At 40.1% G+C, this 16,761-nt stretch overlaps 1 protein-coding gene across 3 annotated transcripts in view; it reads right to left on the bottom strand.

Annotated features, from left to right (window-relative positions):
• cnnm4b (cyclin and CBS domain divalent metal cation transport mediator 4b) overlaps nt 1-16,761 on the bottom strand; it is a 62,718-nt gene that overhangs the window by 36,986 nt on the left and 8,971 nt on the right. For all 3 annotated transcript variants that reach the window (XM_088076388.1, XM_088076389.1, XM_042487763.2), the window contains exons 2-4: nt 6,297-6,440; nt 5,023-5,157; nt 1,789-1,958 (exon numbers count right to left, since the gene is read on the bottom strand). In XM_088076388.1, coding sequence (XP_087932514.1) covers nt 1,789-1,958; nt 5,023-5,157; nt 6,297-6,440 — 449 coding nt within the window. The remainder of the gene's footprint in view (nt 1-1,788; nt 1,959-5,022; nt 5,158-6,296; nt 6,441-16,761) is intronic.

The following is a 16,761-nucleotide window of genomic DNA, read 5'->3' as shown; positions in this document are numbered from 1 at the left end:
AAAACCACTTGGTTAGTTTTAGGAGAAGATTGTGTTTTTGGTTAAAATAACTATGATTATTTCGTACAGGATGTAACTACCTCGTAAAGTGATGTAAAAATGTCATGTAATATGATGTCACTACGTAAAGGACATATGTAAGGTAAGTCGAAATAAATCAACGTTTTCATTAAGTTTCACACTGCACACAAACAGCTGTGTCCAGGGTGAAAGTTCTGTGTTTATTGGACCAGGGTTCCCCACACAGATTTTGTATGTATACCGTATTGCACCGTGTATACCATATTGCAGCACAGTCTCGGGGTGCAGAGCGTACTCTGGGCAGAGACGGAGCAGCAGAATGCCAGGCGCAGTTAAAATAAAAAATATACACTAACAGAGCGTCCCAGGGATGACGTTTTTCAGTAGGTCAAGCTAACGTCCCCCTGCTTCCCTTGTCAAAAACCAATGGGATTTTTCCATTGGGTTTAGGATCACTGCAGATAATAACCATATAAAAAGTTTATGATACTTCCGCGTTTTGTTCACAAATGAACACCACTTTCAGGATTTTGAAGTCTAAATGTAATCATCGGAAGTAAAAAGCTAATGTTGGACTAAAACGAACTACACTATTGTCCCGTCGCCACCACTACGAGCCTGTAAAGCCGTGTTTGGTGTGGTTCGTCATGATAACATTCTGTAGTCTCATTTAGCCACGAATTAACAACCAGCTTTTTAAAGACACGTAAAAGCTTCATAGTTCACACAGGATATTTACTAACATATTTTATGACATAGAACAAAATGTTACTTCAAGCATCCAACCAAAAACACATTGAAAAAATCTCATTGACTTTGAGACGAGGGAACCAATGCCAATGTGCTTCAATGCCAACAGATGTCAGGGTTTTTGGACTCGTTTCCGGGGTTCTCTATTGCAGTGGTTCTAAAAAGAATTGACTTTCACTTAGGTCTATAGCAGCTGCTCCTCTCGTCCATTAATCTGAATTAATCAAATCAAAGGATCAATTATCATCCCCACTAATCAAATTCCACAAAGTGCTGCTGAGGGAAAAAAAAACTAATGACGAGCTCCGCCCATACTGCGTTCACAGACCAGAAAAAAACTCAAAATTTAGAGAGGACACACACACACACACACACACACACACACACACACGCATACACACAAAAGGAAAATTTGTTGCCCGTCTGGTGTCAGCTTCAACCACAGATTTTAATTCTGTGGGAAGAACTGCTCAAGACATCACGTGTCAACATCATGTAATACAGTGTTAAGAAGTCGTGGTCATTTCATGTATTTCTGTGTGACCACTTTGATATTTGAATATCTCATTTTCAGGACAACAGGGCAAAATGAAAATCATGTGATGATCAACATCTCCAAAAAGGCACTAAATGTTCAGATTGCTGAACAGATTGCTGACAGCTGTTATTTCCCAAGGTCAAGTATAAACTATGAAACTCAAACGAGGTACATTTAGCATCCAAGAAAGTTGCTATTTGCACACTGAAGACAAAACAAAGACGCAACATAATTACTGCAATTGAATCTGACGGTAAACAAAGAGGCTAAGCAATGTGACAGCTGGAAGAAAACTAGATATTTTCCTATTTTGCACGTGTTGGCGTGTTCATGCATGTGTGGGAGGGGCTGTTTTAAATCGGTCTGCTCTAGAAGATCGCACTGCTTTTGCATTCAGATCTGCTATTTCACCCACACCGAAGCAACAAGCACTCACAGACAGAAGACATGCAACCATCTTTCACAAAATCTTTGTGTACCTGCAGGATGAGAACGAAGTAGTCGACGGGCTTGCCCCTTTGGTAGACGTAGTGATGGGGCGAGCGCTTGTCACTGTCGTTGAACTTGATCTCCTGGATCACGTCGGGGTGGCGAAGGATTCGCAGCAGCACCTTGTCTGAGATCTGAGACGGGCTGAACAGGCTCACCTCTGCAGGAAGACGAAAGTTTTACTTTTAGGTAAAAATGGCACAAATTAAGATTTTTTTCTCTTTTTTTTACTACACCATAACACATTTCTTGTTGCTGATATAGTTCAGTACATATTTTTAAAAAAATCAAAATTCTAGATATGCAACAATATAATTGTTTCATATCACACGTGAGTACCACGTGCTTTCTGACTGTAAACAAATCGGCTGGCGTCACTCATCCAGGCGCCTTTAGATGAGTCATTCATACCTGTTTCTGTTGTGCAACAAAACAAACAGTTACATAAACTGGTGTGCCAACTACATCACTTTTACAACAGGTGATCCTACACTTAACAAAGGAGCCTAATATTAGCTGCCTTAAACTTTTCTTTGACAAACAAATTATTACAAGGATCAAGTAATCAAGGTAAATAGAGCATTAAGCTTGTCATGATTTAAGTGACATAAATGGACAAAACATAAATTAATATAAAAATTTAGAGCTTCCACATGCAATCAGTCTTTGTTGGGTTTTTTTATTTGTATTTTCTAACATTTTGAGACAAATCTGCAGATTAATCAGTATTGAAAATAATCATTAGCAGCCTCTCTGTCAATCAGTCTACAGAAATTGTTCCAAAGTTTCCAGTATACACGTGTGCAGGTGAAGATCGGCGTGTCGACAGGTATCAGACACTTAAATTTAACCACCTTTTTATTATTCAAGCATTGAACTGAAGTATAAAGGTAAGTAGGATGCATGTGGTCTGTGCAAGGTTTTATTAAGTATTAGGCTCATAAGACATAAAGATAGACATAAAATTAAATTATTTTTGTAGCAATTAATACTTCACAAAATAAAATTTAAGACTACTTAATCACTTTTATGACCCAATATGTATAAGATTGGACATTTCAAGTCTTTTTAAGGACCTGCAGACACCCTGGAAGACACTGATGCTACAGCCTCTGTTGATAAACCTCGACTAATTTGCTAATTTTCTCATCTTTAACTGACTAAATGGTTAGTATTTAATTTGTGGACAATTTCGGGCAATTGTTAGTTCAAGGAGAGGCCAAATATCTTTCAAAAAAAGGGCGGAAAAGGAACTAAAAGTAACCTCACCATAGACACATAAACTCCCACAAAGGGAGGATTTGTCATCCTCCTGAAATAACTCCTGACAGGTTTGGAAACGTAACACTGAATCTGCATTTGTCTCATGATGTCAAAACTCTAGATGCTTATCAATGCTTGGATTGATAGATTTCCTTATACCTGTTTTTTTTATTTCTGTGCATCTTTTGTATTTAATGTATCTTGTCTCTTATTGTGTCTTTAGCTGCAACCAGCGACTCTACAGCTGTCTGTCCACAAACATTTCCTCATACTTTGTCAGCCAGAGTTTTAACCTACGAGGCTTAAATCTGGCATGAAGGTTAAGTGCTTTATTGTGAAGGTGTTTGCAAAAGGAGGTGGGGGGAGCAATGGTGATGGTTAATCACAAAAAGGCACATGGATACGCAGGTTTTCCTCAGGATTTTGTGGAAAAATTGAAAAATTGGAAACAAGTCAAAGACAGCTGATTATCTGTTCCTAACAATTAGCAGAAAGGGGCAACAAGCAGATATATGCAGGTACGTGGTGGCAGTTACTGCAGATTTGTGCTTGTTTTTTTGTCAATGTAAATTATGTTTGAATGATGAAATGTAAAGGGGAAACAATTACTGCATTATTTAATTAGCTGATTCATAACTAATAAGCAAAATATATTGATAATTGATCAACTGTCTCAGCCATTTTCCCAACAAAAATTCCCAAATTTCTTTGGAATTTGCACTATAGGTTGCATAAAAACAGCTGGTGAAATTAGCCTACAGGCGGACAGTGACATATCTACAGAGATGCATTTCTCAACTGTCACAGGCCCGACTGTTGCAATCAGAGCTCAACCATAAGTGCCTTCGACCCCACCCAAACCGAGAACAAAGAAACGGTCCACCCTGCAAACAAAACCTGATGCAAAGCACAGTGAGAGGTGAGGCATATATGACCGATGTCGGCATTCATCGACTGAAAAGGCAGACAAACTGCTTTCATTCTGGTTTACATATTAAGTCATCAAGTTCACTCACAAAAAAAACAAGAAGAAAGACTGTGAGTGTTTTGCTGCGACTAAGATTAAATGTTGCAGGACTTTTTACACTGTATGTTTTTTGCCTTTCTGGTTTGTTTCCTGTTTTTTTTAAAGCTCCCAAAAAAGTATAAAGACTGACAAAACAAAACACATAAGCCCTTAAAAATCCTCTGACTTTCCTGTTTGGAAAATATCTCTCAGCGATCAAAGACACTACAAATATTTCAGTTTCAGATATCAATGACATCAGAGACCTGACCCAATCTAAAAAGAGCCGAGTGTAATGATCACTGATGTGTACAAGAACAAAAAATAAAAAAAGAAACTGTGACTTCCTGAAAACTGAGAAATTAAAAAAATCTCATCCTTGTGCACTGAACCAGGAAAGAAAATTGAAACCTTTATCCTGAGAAGGAAAACAGAAACACAGTCAGCAGACACTGACGTTTCGCCTGCAGTGCTGTTAGACTCTGGCGAGCTCCTCCACCACAGTGTCTGTAAGATGAGGAAGTGCTACGTCATGCTAGCCACAGCTCGTGCTAACTGCTCCTGGCAGAGCATTTCCACTAACGCTTGCTAACAGACATATTGCGACACGTTCTCAAGTGATTTGTAGCGGCGGTGAGGCATCACATCCAGCTGGCAAAGGTCCAGAGTCCTCAGGCAGGCATACTGCTCAGATCCCAAATAGACCCTCCGAGTAAATAAACACATTTAAACGTCCTCTCTGCATGTCTGGACCTGCTCTGCTTGTCAGATGGACAGAAGACAGAATCCATCACGTCCTGACATCCTGAGGATATTCATGTAGTGGCTACATATCGAACACAAGTGCGAATGCACACTCAGTTCACAAGTTATAAATAATCTTCTAGCTGTAATATTGCGGTCAGCGGCTGCTCGTCTGTGTGTGCACGCACGCTTGTTTCAGTGCATTTCCCACCTGTAGCCAGGAAGCGATGAGCAGCCAGCAGCAGCTGAGGGGAGATCTTTACTTTTGATTCACTCTCGTGTTTGAAGGCCGAGAAGTCTCTCTTGTTCTTGTTGGGCGCCACCTTTTTCCTGGTGCGGTTATCAACTGAGAAGAGACACACACACAAGTTTTTTTTATTAAAAACATAAATAGTTAAAAGATCAAAAGGTTTATTTAATCAGCAGATTAAGATTTTGCTGTTCAGGATTCATAGCAGCTAAACCCTTAACTTGTGCTGCATTCACAAGCCTTTTACAATCATTTTAACCTCTAAAACCTGATTTAATTGTTTTCTAAGACATTGGAAAAACATAACGAGCAACTTGGTTAAAATTGACAAGGAATTAACCTGAAGATTAGCTGAAAAATGTCAAGAAAAACGTCCGGAAAACTATATTTAGAATTCTTATGATCATTCATTTAAAATTATGTCACAGAAAAAAAGAATAATTTAGCACTTTCTTAAGACAATTTTCTTGGTTTTTTTTTTTGTTTTGTTTTTATGCTACTTTTTTACTTTTCTGCGTATTTTCCAGTAATTTTTCATGTAACTTTTGACCTATTTTTTGTTCATCCTTGTGCCATTTCTTGTTAAGTTGCTGGTCACCACCCATGTTTTTGAAAGAAACCAAGTCAAAATGGCTAAATCTAAAAAAAAGTCAGAAAATAAAAAGTTATTTTTAATTAAAAAATTAATTTAAAAAAACATTTAAAAGAAAATGACATCAATAAAGTGGCAAAAAAACTTTTTTCTCTTTTTTTCTGTGACATAGTTATAAATATCTACTGAAGACTACTATGGTCTTCTGGACATTTTTCAATTATTTTGATTTTATCTAATAATCCCCCCAGCTAATATTGTGATCATCTCCTTGTCACCTTTCAATTATTCTTTGTAGTTTTCAGGACATTTCTTGCCAAGTTGCTCATTACTTTTCTTGTGTTTTTAAAAAAAAATAAAAACCAATTTTCCCAGAGGTTTAAATGCTGGTGAAAAGCATCTGAAGGCAGCAAGAAAACTGATATCGATCCAGGTGTTAAAAGTATGGTAAAGAAATTTAAAAATCTTAGCTGTTTTTTTAAGTAATTCTTAAACTTGTAAACGCATGCTTAAGTCCACATACCTTAAAATAGTCTGTTTACAATAAAAAACTAAAGTTATAGAAATTGTAAGAAGTAAATACATGTCGCAAAATAGCCTCGTCTGCTTTGAGAGTGAGGACAAGCTCAGCGATAAGACTCACTGTAAAGGTCCGATTCATCCAGAATCTCTGATTTAATTATCTCCTCGATGACGTCTTCGAGGGTGACCAACCCCAACACCTCGTAGAACGGATCTCCCTCGCCCTCGTTGTTGACCTTCTGGACGATGGCCAGGTGGGATTTTCCTAAAGTGGAACAAAGACAATCATTAGTGGGATTGATGCGATGTGCATTTTTGCAGCTGATGTACAACGCCTACAATTTTTTGGACTATAAAACTTCACCCAAATTTCCACCTCCATGAGGCTGAGTAGATAAAGACTGAATGTTAATTTTGGAGGTGAGCTATCCCTTTGAGCTCTTAGTTCAGTGAAAGAGAGAAACCTGAGTTTAGAGGGTTAACAGTTGCATTTCTCTGTTAAACAAGAAAAACAGCTGTGAGGATATTTTTTTGTTTATTTATTAGACTACAAAAGCTTGAGCTAAAGCTTATGTTGGTATGTACAGTAAATGCTGTTTGTTTTTTTTGTTTTTTTTAGAGTTTTCTCCTAAAACCACTCGAACATTAAACAGATTCAGACACTTTGTTTGAGTTTTAATCGACATCATGCTCAAAGCATCATTGATTAATATCTCTATGCTAACTATTAACGGTTGATTGTGGCGAACTTGTTCAGCCCCTCAGTCGCAGTCACATGTTTCAGGACTCATAAAGCTGACGTGACTGAGGCCACTCTCCGACATACACCCCTGGCGAGCCCTTCAATCATGACAAACAATCCCGTCATGATGAATTCCTTGCTGATAGCAGCTCTGCTCTAACATTAACCCATCTGCACACTCCCTCTGCTTGCACCACAAATAGCCTGTTAATGTGTTACAGTTGGGGTTTGGTCTGGACTTTGGCCGTGACCGTTACTGTACAATAAAAAAACACACACATATGTACACTGGGACACACACCCTGCTCAACTCCTCACATGACAAACTGTTCAAAGTGCAGATGGACGCTGGCCGGCTGCAGACTCGCGTCCAAACAAGAGCAGAGCTGGCCTGAATTATTAATGATGGTGCCAGAGCGGAGCACTCAGAGGATATCTGGGGGTTTGATCCCCCCCAGTGGATAATTTCCTCCCCTCCACCCAAACAAACATATGGAAATACACACGCAGGCAACTGGTTTAATCTACACACTCATTCATGCACACACACACACCATTAAGAGATTGGATTCAAACCACAGGACGCTTTGATTTCTAAATATAGAAGGAGCTGTCTTCACTGTCGCACTTTTTATTCTCATTCTCACCTAAAAATCCCACAAGCTTTCAAGCTGTGATAAAGCGTAAAACAAGAGAGAAAAAAGAGGCACGGGGAGCGAGAAATCATACAAAGGTCCATCGACTGCCTTTGTTTCCAAAAAGAGAGCAGCAGATCAATGGGATTTACAAAGAGCTCATATGACCGGCAATTAAAGCTAGACCAAAGGCTATAAGTGTTTTGTCTTTGTTGTGTGTGTGTGTGTGTGTGTGTGTGTCCTTCATGTCTGCCTGCATGTCCTAGCGTAATGGGCGCTGCTGGCACGATGACACAAACACACTCCACACATTCTCAGCTTTGACCTTGCTTGGTTTTACCACATGAATAGCGCAGAGGGACTTTGAGGAATACGTTTCCCACAAGAGCCGGTTTTACTGTGGGAGCCTGTGATGTCACCACATGAGATGTCTCGGTGGGCGGATGATGTCCTGCGTATTTAGTCTGGACGCTCGAGTCTCGAGAGGAAGCAGTGAAGCTGGACATTCATTGTTGGCTAAGTTACAAAAACCCCAAACAGTACTCATGACAGCTTGAGGGCTGTTTCATTTTAAATTCAGGATCTTTTTTAGAAAACGGAGAGAATTATTTAAATTTTGCAGGATTTACTGGGTATGTCAGTCACAAAAAATACATTATATTAATGTTAAGCTAAATCAGTTTTTATGCGTTACATTAATGTACACTGGGCTGAATTTCTGTACACTGCACACTTTAACTATTTAAACTTAAGATATTTGCATTGCAACTATACTTCTGAAAAACTGTACAGTCCCTCCATTCCACCTTTTGTATGTACATTTTGTATCTTTTATATTCTATTTTGTCATTTTCTATATTTAAATTGCTTCTATATTTTTTATCTTATGTTCTATTCTATTTAAATTTACTGTTTTATTCTGTCATTTATATTAATTGTCTTGCACCAAAACACAAGGTCACATTCCTTGTTTATGTAAATGTACTCGGCAATAAAACCACATTCTGATTCTGAAATTCCATTAAGTACCAGATCAGATTTTGTTATTACTCAAAAAAAAAGTACATTGCAGGGCGTCCACTAGCTCAGTTGGTAGAGCGGGCGCCCCATGTACAGAGGCTAAGTCCTTGCTGCAGCAGCCGCAGGTTCGATTCCAGTCTAGGCCCTTTGCTGCATGCCGTCCCCTTTCTTTCTCCACCTTTCATACTAACTGAATAAAGGTAAAAGCCAAAAAAATTTTTTTTAAAAAAAGGACATTGCATTTGGGACAAAAAAACTGATGTAGACATCCCTAAATGTGACATAATTCTGCAAGACTGCATGAAACAGGTACTTGAACTTCCAGGAAAACTGCTTTTTTAGTGATAATGACCTTAAGTGTAAGAGATGTGCAACACAACATTTGACAACTGACGCCTGCAGCACACACCAAGATTGTGGGGTTGTCATCTCCACCCTGCAATCTTGTTTTAATCATGACGTGAACCACATAAAGGAGGAGTGATATCATTTCATGGGACATTTAAGGTGTGATTTTGCCGTGATGGGGAACATTAGTCAACAGTGTCCTGCAGTAAGAAAGCCTCTGAGTGCGTTCATTAGCTGCTCGCTGTTCATTCCACACGAGATCACTGTAGCAACAAAAATAGAGACATCATGTAATGGAAAAGGCACTCTGTGTGGGTGCGAGACCTCTCCCTGTGGTGCTGAGTCAATATTTCAGAGGAAGTAGGACCCCGGGGGACATACTTACCCCCAGTTACTGGAGAGTCACTTGAGAGTCTATTGACTCCTCCAGAGCACACACACACAAACACACAAACACACACAGACAGTGTACAAGGAAGTTCAGCCAAGTACAGGCTGCTTCATGCATCCAGTGTCTGACCTGTGTCAGCTGAGTCCACAATTTAAAAAAACCCACAAAGTCACCCAGCTCCTGTGTGTCTGCAGCTGCTGAGATGTTTCACGCTCACCTCGGGCTCACACAGAAATACGAACAGCTGTCACTTATCCGACCGAGAATCCGACATGACGGAGGAGTGAGGCTTTTAAAAAAAATAAAATCCACCCCTCCGTCACTCATGCTCTGTACAGACTGTGAGCTGAGGTGACAGTGATGGCCGTCAGTGCTCCTTGACTTTGTCAGATGTTTAGATTGGTCACCTCTGATGTCATTCATTCACTTTTTCGTATAAACATGCTTTAGTGCACCCAACCCTTTATTAACTGCCCTCAAGATGTGTGCCATAGCAGATCACTCACAATAATTTTTAATGTGATAAAAAAAAATCATTTTCTGATAAGTGATGCGCGATAATGATTATTTCAACCGATACCGATAAACTGATCATTTCCAGCGTCTTGTGGCCGATAAGATACCGATTTTTGTTTTTTGTTTGTTTTTTGTTACCTGAGGGTATGAAAGGCTGAGATGTGGTGAGTACAGATGAATTTTATTCGTGCATTTTCATCAAAAACACAAAAATGAGAGCGGAGCAGACACCGGTGAAGACATCGGCAGAGAATGTGAGTGGAGCAGATATTCGGAGACATCGGCGGAGACACCGGCGGAGACACCGGAGGAGACACCGGAGGAGAATAAGAGCAGAGCGGACACTCGGAAATCAAAATCAAAGTTTTGTGTTGGAAATGTGTTTGTGATATTTAGAATTGTAAATACTGACAGAAAGATTTTAATTTTTAATGTAAATGCATATTGATTCCAAACATCAGTTATCGGTCTCATTAAGTACTAATTATTGGTATTTGCCCTGAAAAAACATCAGTCAACCCCTAAATGCTACAACCTGAATGTTTTATGAACAGCTTCACAGTTTTTAGAGTTCCTATTCGGCATCTTGAACCGGTTGAACTCTGCGATCTATCCATGGCTGCACGTGAGGATTATTTTGATTATTAGTGAATTATTTGGTCGATAAAATATGAAGTTTGTGTCCATTAAATTTTCCAAAGCAAAAGGTAAAATCCTGAAACTGCCATTTTTCTCTCTGACCAACAGTCCAAAATTAAAAGACATTCAGTTCACCATCATATAAGACAAATATGTGCCACAAATCATCACTATTAAGTGGAACTAGAAAATGTTTGCTATTTCTACTGTAAACAATCATCTATGTGTGCACGTTGTACTGTGTATAGATTTATTATTGATTGAATATGTTTGTCTGATCACGTGATGCATCCTGTGCTTTAAAAGGAAAAAGCACTGCAGATTTTCTCCAAAACGAGGACACAGTGAACTATGTGAGAGCAGAGAGAAACACTTTGCCGAAACAGGAACCGAGAAACACGATGACCTTTGTCACAAACACTGAACTCTGCTGAGCTTCAAGGCTAAAGCTTCTCGTTCTTTGACATTAATGAACAACACCTCTCCATACATAAACACTAAGCAGTTTATGGCTCCGTTCTCTGGGTGATGTTTTACTTTCACACAATCTTGTTGAGTCTGTTCCGCTCCTCCATAACCTGCTCGCAGCTTTTAATATGTGAAGATTTGTTTGCTTTTGTCTGTTTCATTTCATCATTAATTGAACACACACAGATATTCCCAGCAGGTCGGGTGACCTTCCAGTCTGTTTCTCTGCCCTCTGGCTCTTCCGTCACCAGCCTGCGAGCCGGCCTGTTTGTTGACATGAAACATCGACGACAAAAGGGCGAGGGGGAGCGTGATGAGTCTGTATGGGAAAGGAATGCCACACGCATACCACCCACGCACAAAACACAACCGGCCCACCACATATCAGCAGCACTGACCACAGCCGCTGACTGCAAAACATGCATGCTGTGCGGGGATGAGACAAAAAAGCATGGCTGCAAATATGCACGCTCATGTAAACACTTGTGTAAATAAAGTACACATGCACACAAAGACTAGTTGTGCGGGACAGGTCAAGCTCTTCCAACCTGTTTTTCCAGCTAAAACTGGAGCCCAGTGCAGATACATCTACCCCGGTCTTAAGGCTGTAAGGAAATGGCTTTATTTTACTTCGCAGATTATTTACTGATCGTTTTAGAAACAAAAATACTTTAGTGCATCTCCTGTTGTCATGCACAACACTTCTGGCTGGTGGAGGTGTTAATATTTTAACGTTTAGGCTGAATTCAGAAGTAGAACAGCGCTGCAGAAATACAAAAGAAAGTCAAGGGACGTATCGGCGAGGAGATGAAATATAAACCAGGTTTCAAGATTTCTGCACAGGAGATTCACCTTCGAGTCAGGATTTTGTAACTCTTGAAGTTATTACAGCCCAAGTCTTGGGCTACAACTAATGATTACTTAGGAACAGTCGGAATATGATCCATGATTTCCATTATTGGAGATCTGATCAATCATTTGGTCCATAAAATATCAGAAAATGATGAAAAATATCCATCAAAGGTTTCCAAATAATAAGAATTTTTCCTTTTATTTATTTTTTTTGTAGGGGCGGGGGCATTATTGAATAGGACAGCTAAAGTGTGAAAGGGAGGGAGAGAAGGGGTGACATGCAGCAGAGGGTCGCAGGTTGGAGTCAAATGCACAGCCTCTTTATATGCATCCCCACGACGATTTTGTACAAACTAGAGCCCCAAAACCTAAAGATATTAAGTTTAGAAAATACATAAAAGCTAGTAGCAGCAATCAATGCATTGAGGAAGCTGAAACCAGGGAACGCTTGGAAATTTTGCTCAACAACTTCAACTACAAATCAAGTTGCAAATTAATTTTCTTTCCATCAACAGATCAAACAACTAACTAATCGCTGCAGCTCAGAGCCCTGACACACCAAGGTGACGGTATGCCTTTGGTCATTGTTGTGACCATCTGTCCCCCTAGTTTTTGAGCTGTGTCCAACACCGTTGGCACCAGTCAACCCAGCCAGTCCGTCAGAGCCCATCACAGCCTGCCGGAGCCCATCAGAACCCATCAGAGCCCATCAGAGCCCATCAGAGCCCGTCAGAGCCCATCAGAGCCCATCAGAGCCCGCCGGAGCCCGTCAAAGCCCATCAGAGCCCGTCAGAGCCCATCAGAGCCCGCCGGAGCCTGTCAGAGCCCATCAGAGCCCATCAGAGCCCGCCAGAGCCCGCCAGAGCCCGTCAAAGCCCATCAGAGCCCATCAGAGCCCATCAGAGCCCGCCGGAGCTCGTCAAAGCCCATCAGAGCCCGTCAAAGCCCATCAGAGCCCGTCAAAGCCCATCAGAGCCCGTCAAAGCCCATCAGAGCCTGTCAGAGCCCATCAGAGCCTGCTGGAGCCAGTCAAAGCCCATCAGAGCCCATCGGAGCCCGCCGAAGCCCGTCAAAGCCCATCAGAGCCCATCAGAGCCCATCAGAGCCCATCAGAGCCCGCCGGTCAACAGCAATGAAAGTAAACAAACAGCTGAAGTCAAGAGGCCGTGTGATCAAAATAAACCTCTCATATAAGCCGACATATTTATAAATAATTGAGCTCTTCGGCACAAACAGTTTGTATTTTTTTGTGTTATTGTTCAGTAGCACACAGTAAAAAATCTTTTGTTCTGTCAACAACAGGTTGTGTTGTTAATGTGCTAACAGGAAGTCTGGCATGCTGAATACTTCCTGCTGGTTTCCCTTTTTTAATGACAAATACAGACTATTGCAGCCTTCTAGTATTGAGAGTTATTTCCTCTCATGCAGGTGCAGAACATACATGCCAGCCGGCTGTCGTCTTTTGTGGTGTCATCAAGTAAAGCAGTTTGATGTGTCTGGGCTTTTAGGAAACTTTGAAAGGCACTTTTTCCCAGTTGCTCCACTTTTTTCCCTTTTTTTAAAAGCATATGATTAATTAAGATGTCAGGATCAATTTTAAGCAATAACAAAAAATAATCTGATCTGATATCTGATATCTGATCAGGTGTCACCTGATTCAATTTTTTTTATGGTTTGTTTTTAAAAACATTTATTTAGTTAAAACTACATTGAGGCCAGTAAGTATCTTTCTGGTTACAGCACTAAATCTTGATACCAAGCTGGCACTGTTGCCCAATATGATCTGACACTAAAACAACTCCAGCGTGATCTGCTCATCCAAAATAGCTTTTGACACGATAAAAATCCCAATATTACATTTACACCAAGCCCAGTGTTATATAATATGATGTGTGGCAAAAACCTCCATTCAAACAAATAGACGAGACAGCCGTGCGTGCTTGTGTTTGAGACATCCAGTCATTTGTGCTGAGCTGCTTGTTCTTCATGCTGACTGATATCATTACGGCACACAAGGCTCTGGACGTGTTGGTGTGACACACACACACAAAACAAACACACTAAAAGTTGAAGTTAAGAGGACTGCGGCTGCACTGTCAGCACTTCAAGCCACAACGACGCGACAGGAAAGGAGGGAGAAGCAGCAGGCGGCTGATAAGAAGGGAGAGAATCAGAGAGAAAACTGTCTGCTACTGATTTCCAGCTGCTGATTTCGAGGGTCTTGGTGAGACGGAGTAAAGGTTAATGCACTATATGTCCTCCCATGTTTGGGGTCAGTCCACATTTGCCACATTTGCCAAAACAAAGTCCTAGATGTCCCGCATGTAGGGCTTCAAACAACGACTAATCTGGTGTAATATCGTGATAATTAATAATTCTCACGATGAAGATTTAAACTTTTAATCTCAACTTTTAAACCAAAAAAAATCCTTAAAGGAAAAGTCAACCTTAAAATTAAAAATACATATTTTTCCTCTCAGTGCTTTTTATAAATCTAGATTGTTTTTCTGCAAATTGCAAAGTGTTGGAGATGTCAGCCGTAGAGATGTATGACTTCTCTCCAATATCATGGAACTACACGGCATTAGATGACGCTCAGAAAAGGTCTGTGGAGTATTTTGAGTAACTGGGTCATGATTTCTAGAAAGAGACATTGCTGTTGAGTTTTTTTTTATTTTTGGCGCTTTGAGCACCACAAGCTGAGGGCTACCTAGCTCCGTTATGTTGGTGGGAAGGCAACATCTCTATGGCTGATATTTCCAACACTCTGCAAGTCACACCAAAACGATCTAGATTGAAAAATGTGTATTTTTGATTTTGGGGTGAACTGTCACTTTAAAGTGCTCAGAAAAAACAGAAATTTGAGCATCTTCTATTCGGGTAATGTGCAAAATTCATCTGCTGAGGACGACGGCACGACAACCAGTGAGAAAAATGTGTTTTTCATGGAACAAAATGTGCTTTATAGCCTAAAAATAGCAGCAGACAATGTAAGAATATATTTTCTTAGCTGGCACTGAACTTATTTAAGAGATGAAAGCATGATCTGGCTGTGGAGCTGTCTGTCTTTTGGATTAAGAAGTGTGTTTTTAGAAGCTGTCACACACAACCGTGAAAATAAAAACGGCGGTGGCTGCAGACCTAAGTCAATCATTCAGGTTTTGTCTTCCATAAAGAAATCAGGAGGCAGCAAGTCAGCTGATGTAAGCGTGAGTTAGTGAATGCTGGTTTGAGCACATGTTTTTACTCTCTGTGAGTCAGCAGGACACCTGAGGGGTTGTCTCTAAAGAAACAGAAAGTCGAACAAACGTTGACATATACACACACACACACACACACACACACACACACACACACACACACACACACACACACACACACACACACACACACACACACACACACACAGCTACCTGCAGAAAATGCTTTTAAAATCCAGCTGGCCGGAGCTCCAGCTGTGGTTAGTTCTGCTAACCCCTCCAGCATCACTGTTTCTGACTCGATCACCAAGTACTGCAGGACTGACCCCTGCATGAAGAAATTGTGTCTAATTTGACTGATGTTGTAACATGCCAATTTTCTCACGCCAGTGCGACCTAAAGATGATATTTAAAGACAAACAGAGGCACGATAAACAAAGATACCACGTCCATTTCTACACCTCTCCACCTCTGTTTGTGTCTAAAACACGCTGCAGGCTTCCCCTGCCCTCCAGTGTGTTTAAGATCCAAACTTTATGCCGTCTCCTTCAACAAAGCACAGACGAATTCCAGTTTAAGTGTTTAGATCTGACTTTGTATTGGAATTTGATGAGTTTCACATAAAACAAAATTAAAACAAGTGACCATAACAACATAATTTTACGCTTCACAGTGTCCAGAAGAAAATTCATGTTAATTTTGTCACAGTTTTATTTATTTATCCCTATTGTAAACTGAATCGCTGAGAAAATATAAAGAGCGGATAGGAGAGCAAAAGTCTTCTCCGCTGTACAAAACCTTTAACAATTAATAAAACAAAAGCATGATGCCACGACTGCAACTGCATGGCCCATTTCCTGCCTCGATTTATCATAAAGAGCTTTTAGTGAATAACTCAGGGGGGGTTTGTTTCCAGTATATCTGGCAGGTTCTTGTTTTGCAAGTCCATGTTTTCACTTTACCGTCGCACCTCCATGTGAAAATAGCGGCTGTTACATAACCTGATAGCTGCTTTCTTCAAAACTGTTTATACTGCAGCAATTAGTAATTTATCACACTCAAATCACTGCCAGAAGTGATTCAAAGTGCTCTTTTCTTGACAGGCGAAACAAAAAACTAAAGAGCAAGGACAGATGGGCAGAGGCAGAGAAACAGGATAATTGCGGGAGAAAAGGAGGGAAGAGAAAAGAGACACACCCACCATAGAGAAAGAGGAGTGGAGATTCAGGTCTACCCTGTAAACACCTTATCAGGAGCTGAGATTGGGTAATCTTTTACTCAAAGCTATAAAACTATGTTCTTTAATACTTTAAAAAGAGGCCAAGGGAGTAAATATTTCTGGCTTCTTAAAGAGTCAGATTCACAGACCGGATTTGGGTTAAAGGTTGAGATTAGAGCTGAGATTAGGTTTAGTTTAGATTAAGAGTTTAAATTAGGGGGTGAGGAAGGACTGTAGTAAATGGAGCTGTTCAGATAGCAAATGTATGTATTAGTATGAGTGAGTGTGTGTGCAAGCAGGGAGTGTCCCAAGATCACACCTTATGGTGTGTTTAAATGTGTATGTGTGTGTGTGTGTGTGTGTGTGTGTGTCTAGCAGAGTGCAAAGGTTACTGAGTCTCATCTGTCAGAACTGTAGTGTTGTTTTATATATATATATATATATAATTATTATTAACTTTTTTAACTATATATATATTTTTTTTATTTTATTTATTATTGTTATTATTTGTTTTTATTTATATTTTTCTTGTCCTTTTTTGCTAAATTTCACAGAA

The sequence above is a fragment of the Plectropomus leopardus genome, chromosome 4 (genome assembly GCF_026936395.1).
Source record: "Plectropomus leopardus strain MGB_pleo_1.0 chromosome 4, ASM2693639v1, whole genome shotgun sequence".
Classification (NCBI taxonomy): Eukaryota; Metazoa; Chordata; class Actinopteri; order Perciformes; family Serranidae; genus Plectropomus; species Plectropomus leopardus.
Note: the sequence above shows the minus strand (reverse complement) of the source record. Positions and strands in the feature narration are given on the sequence as shown.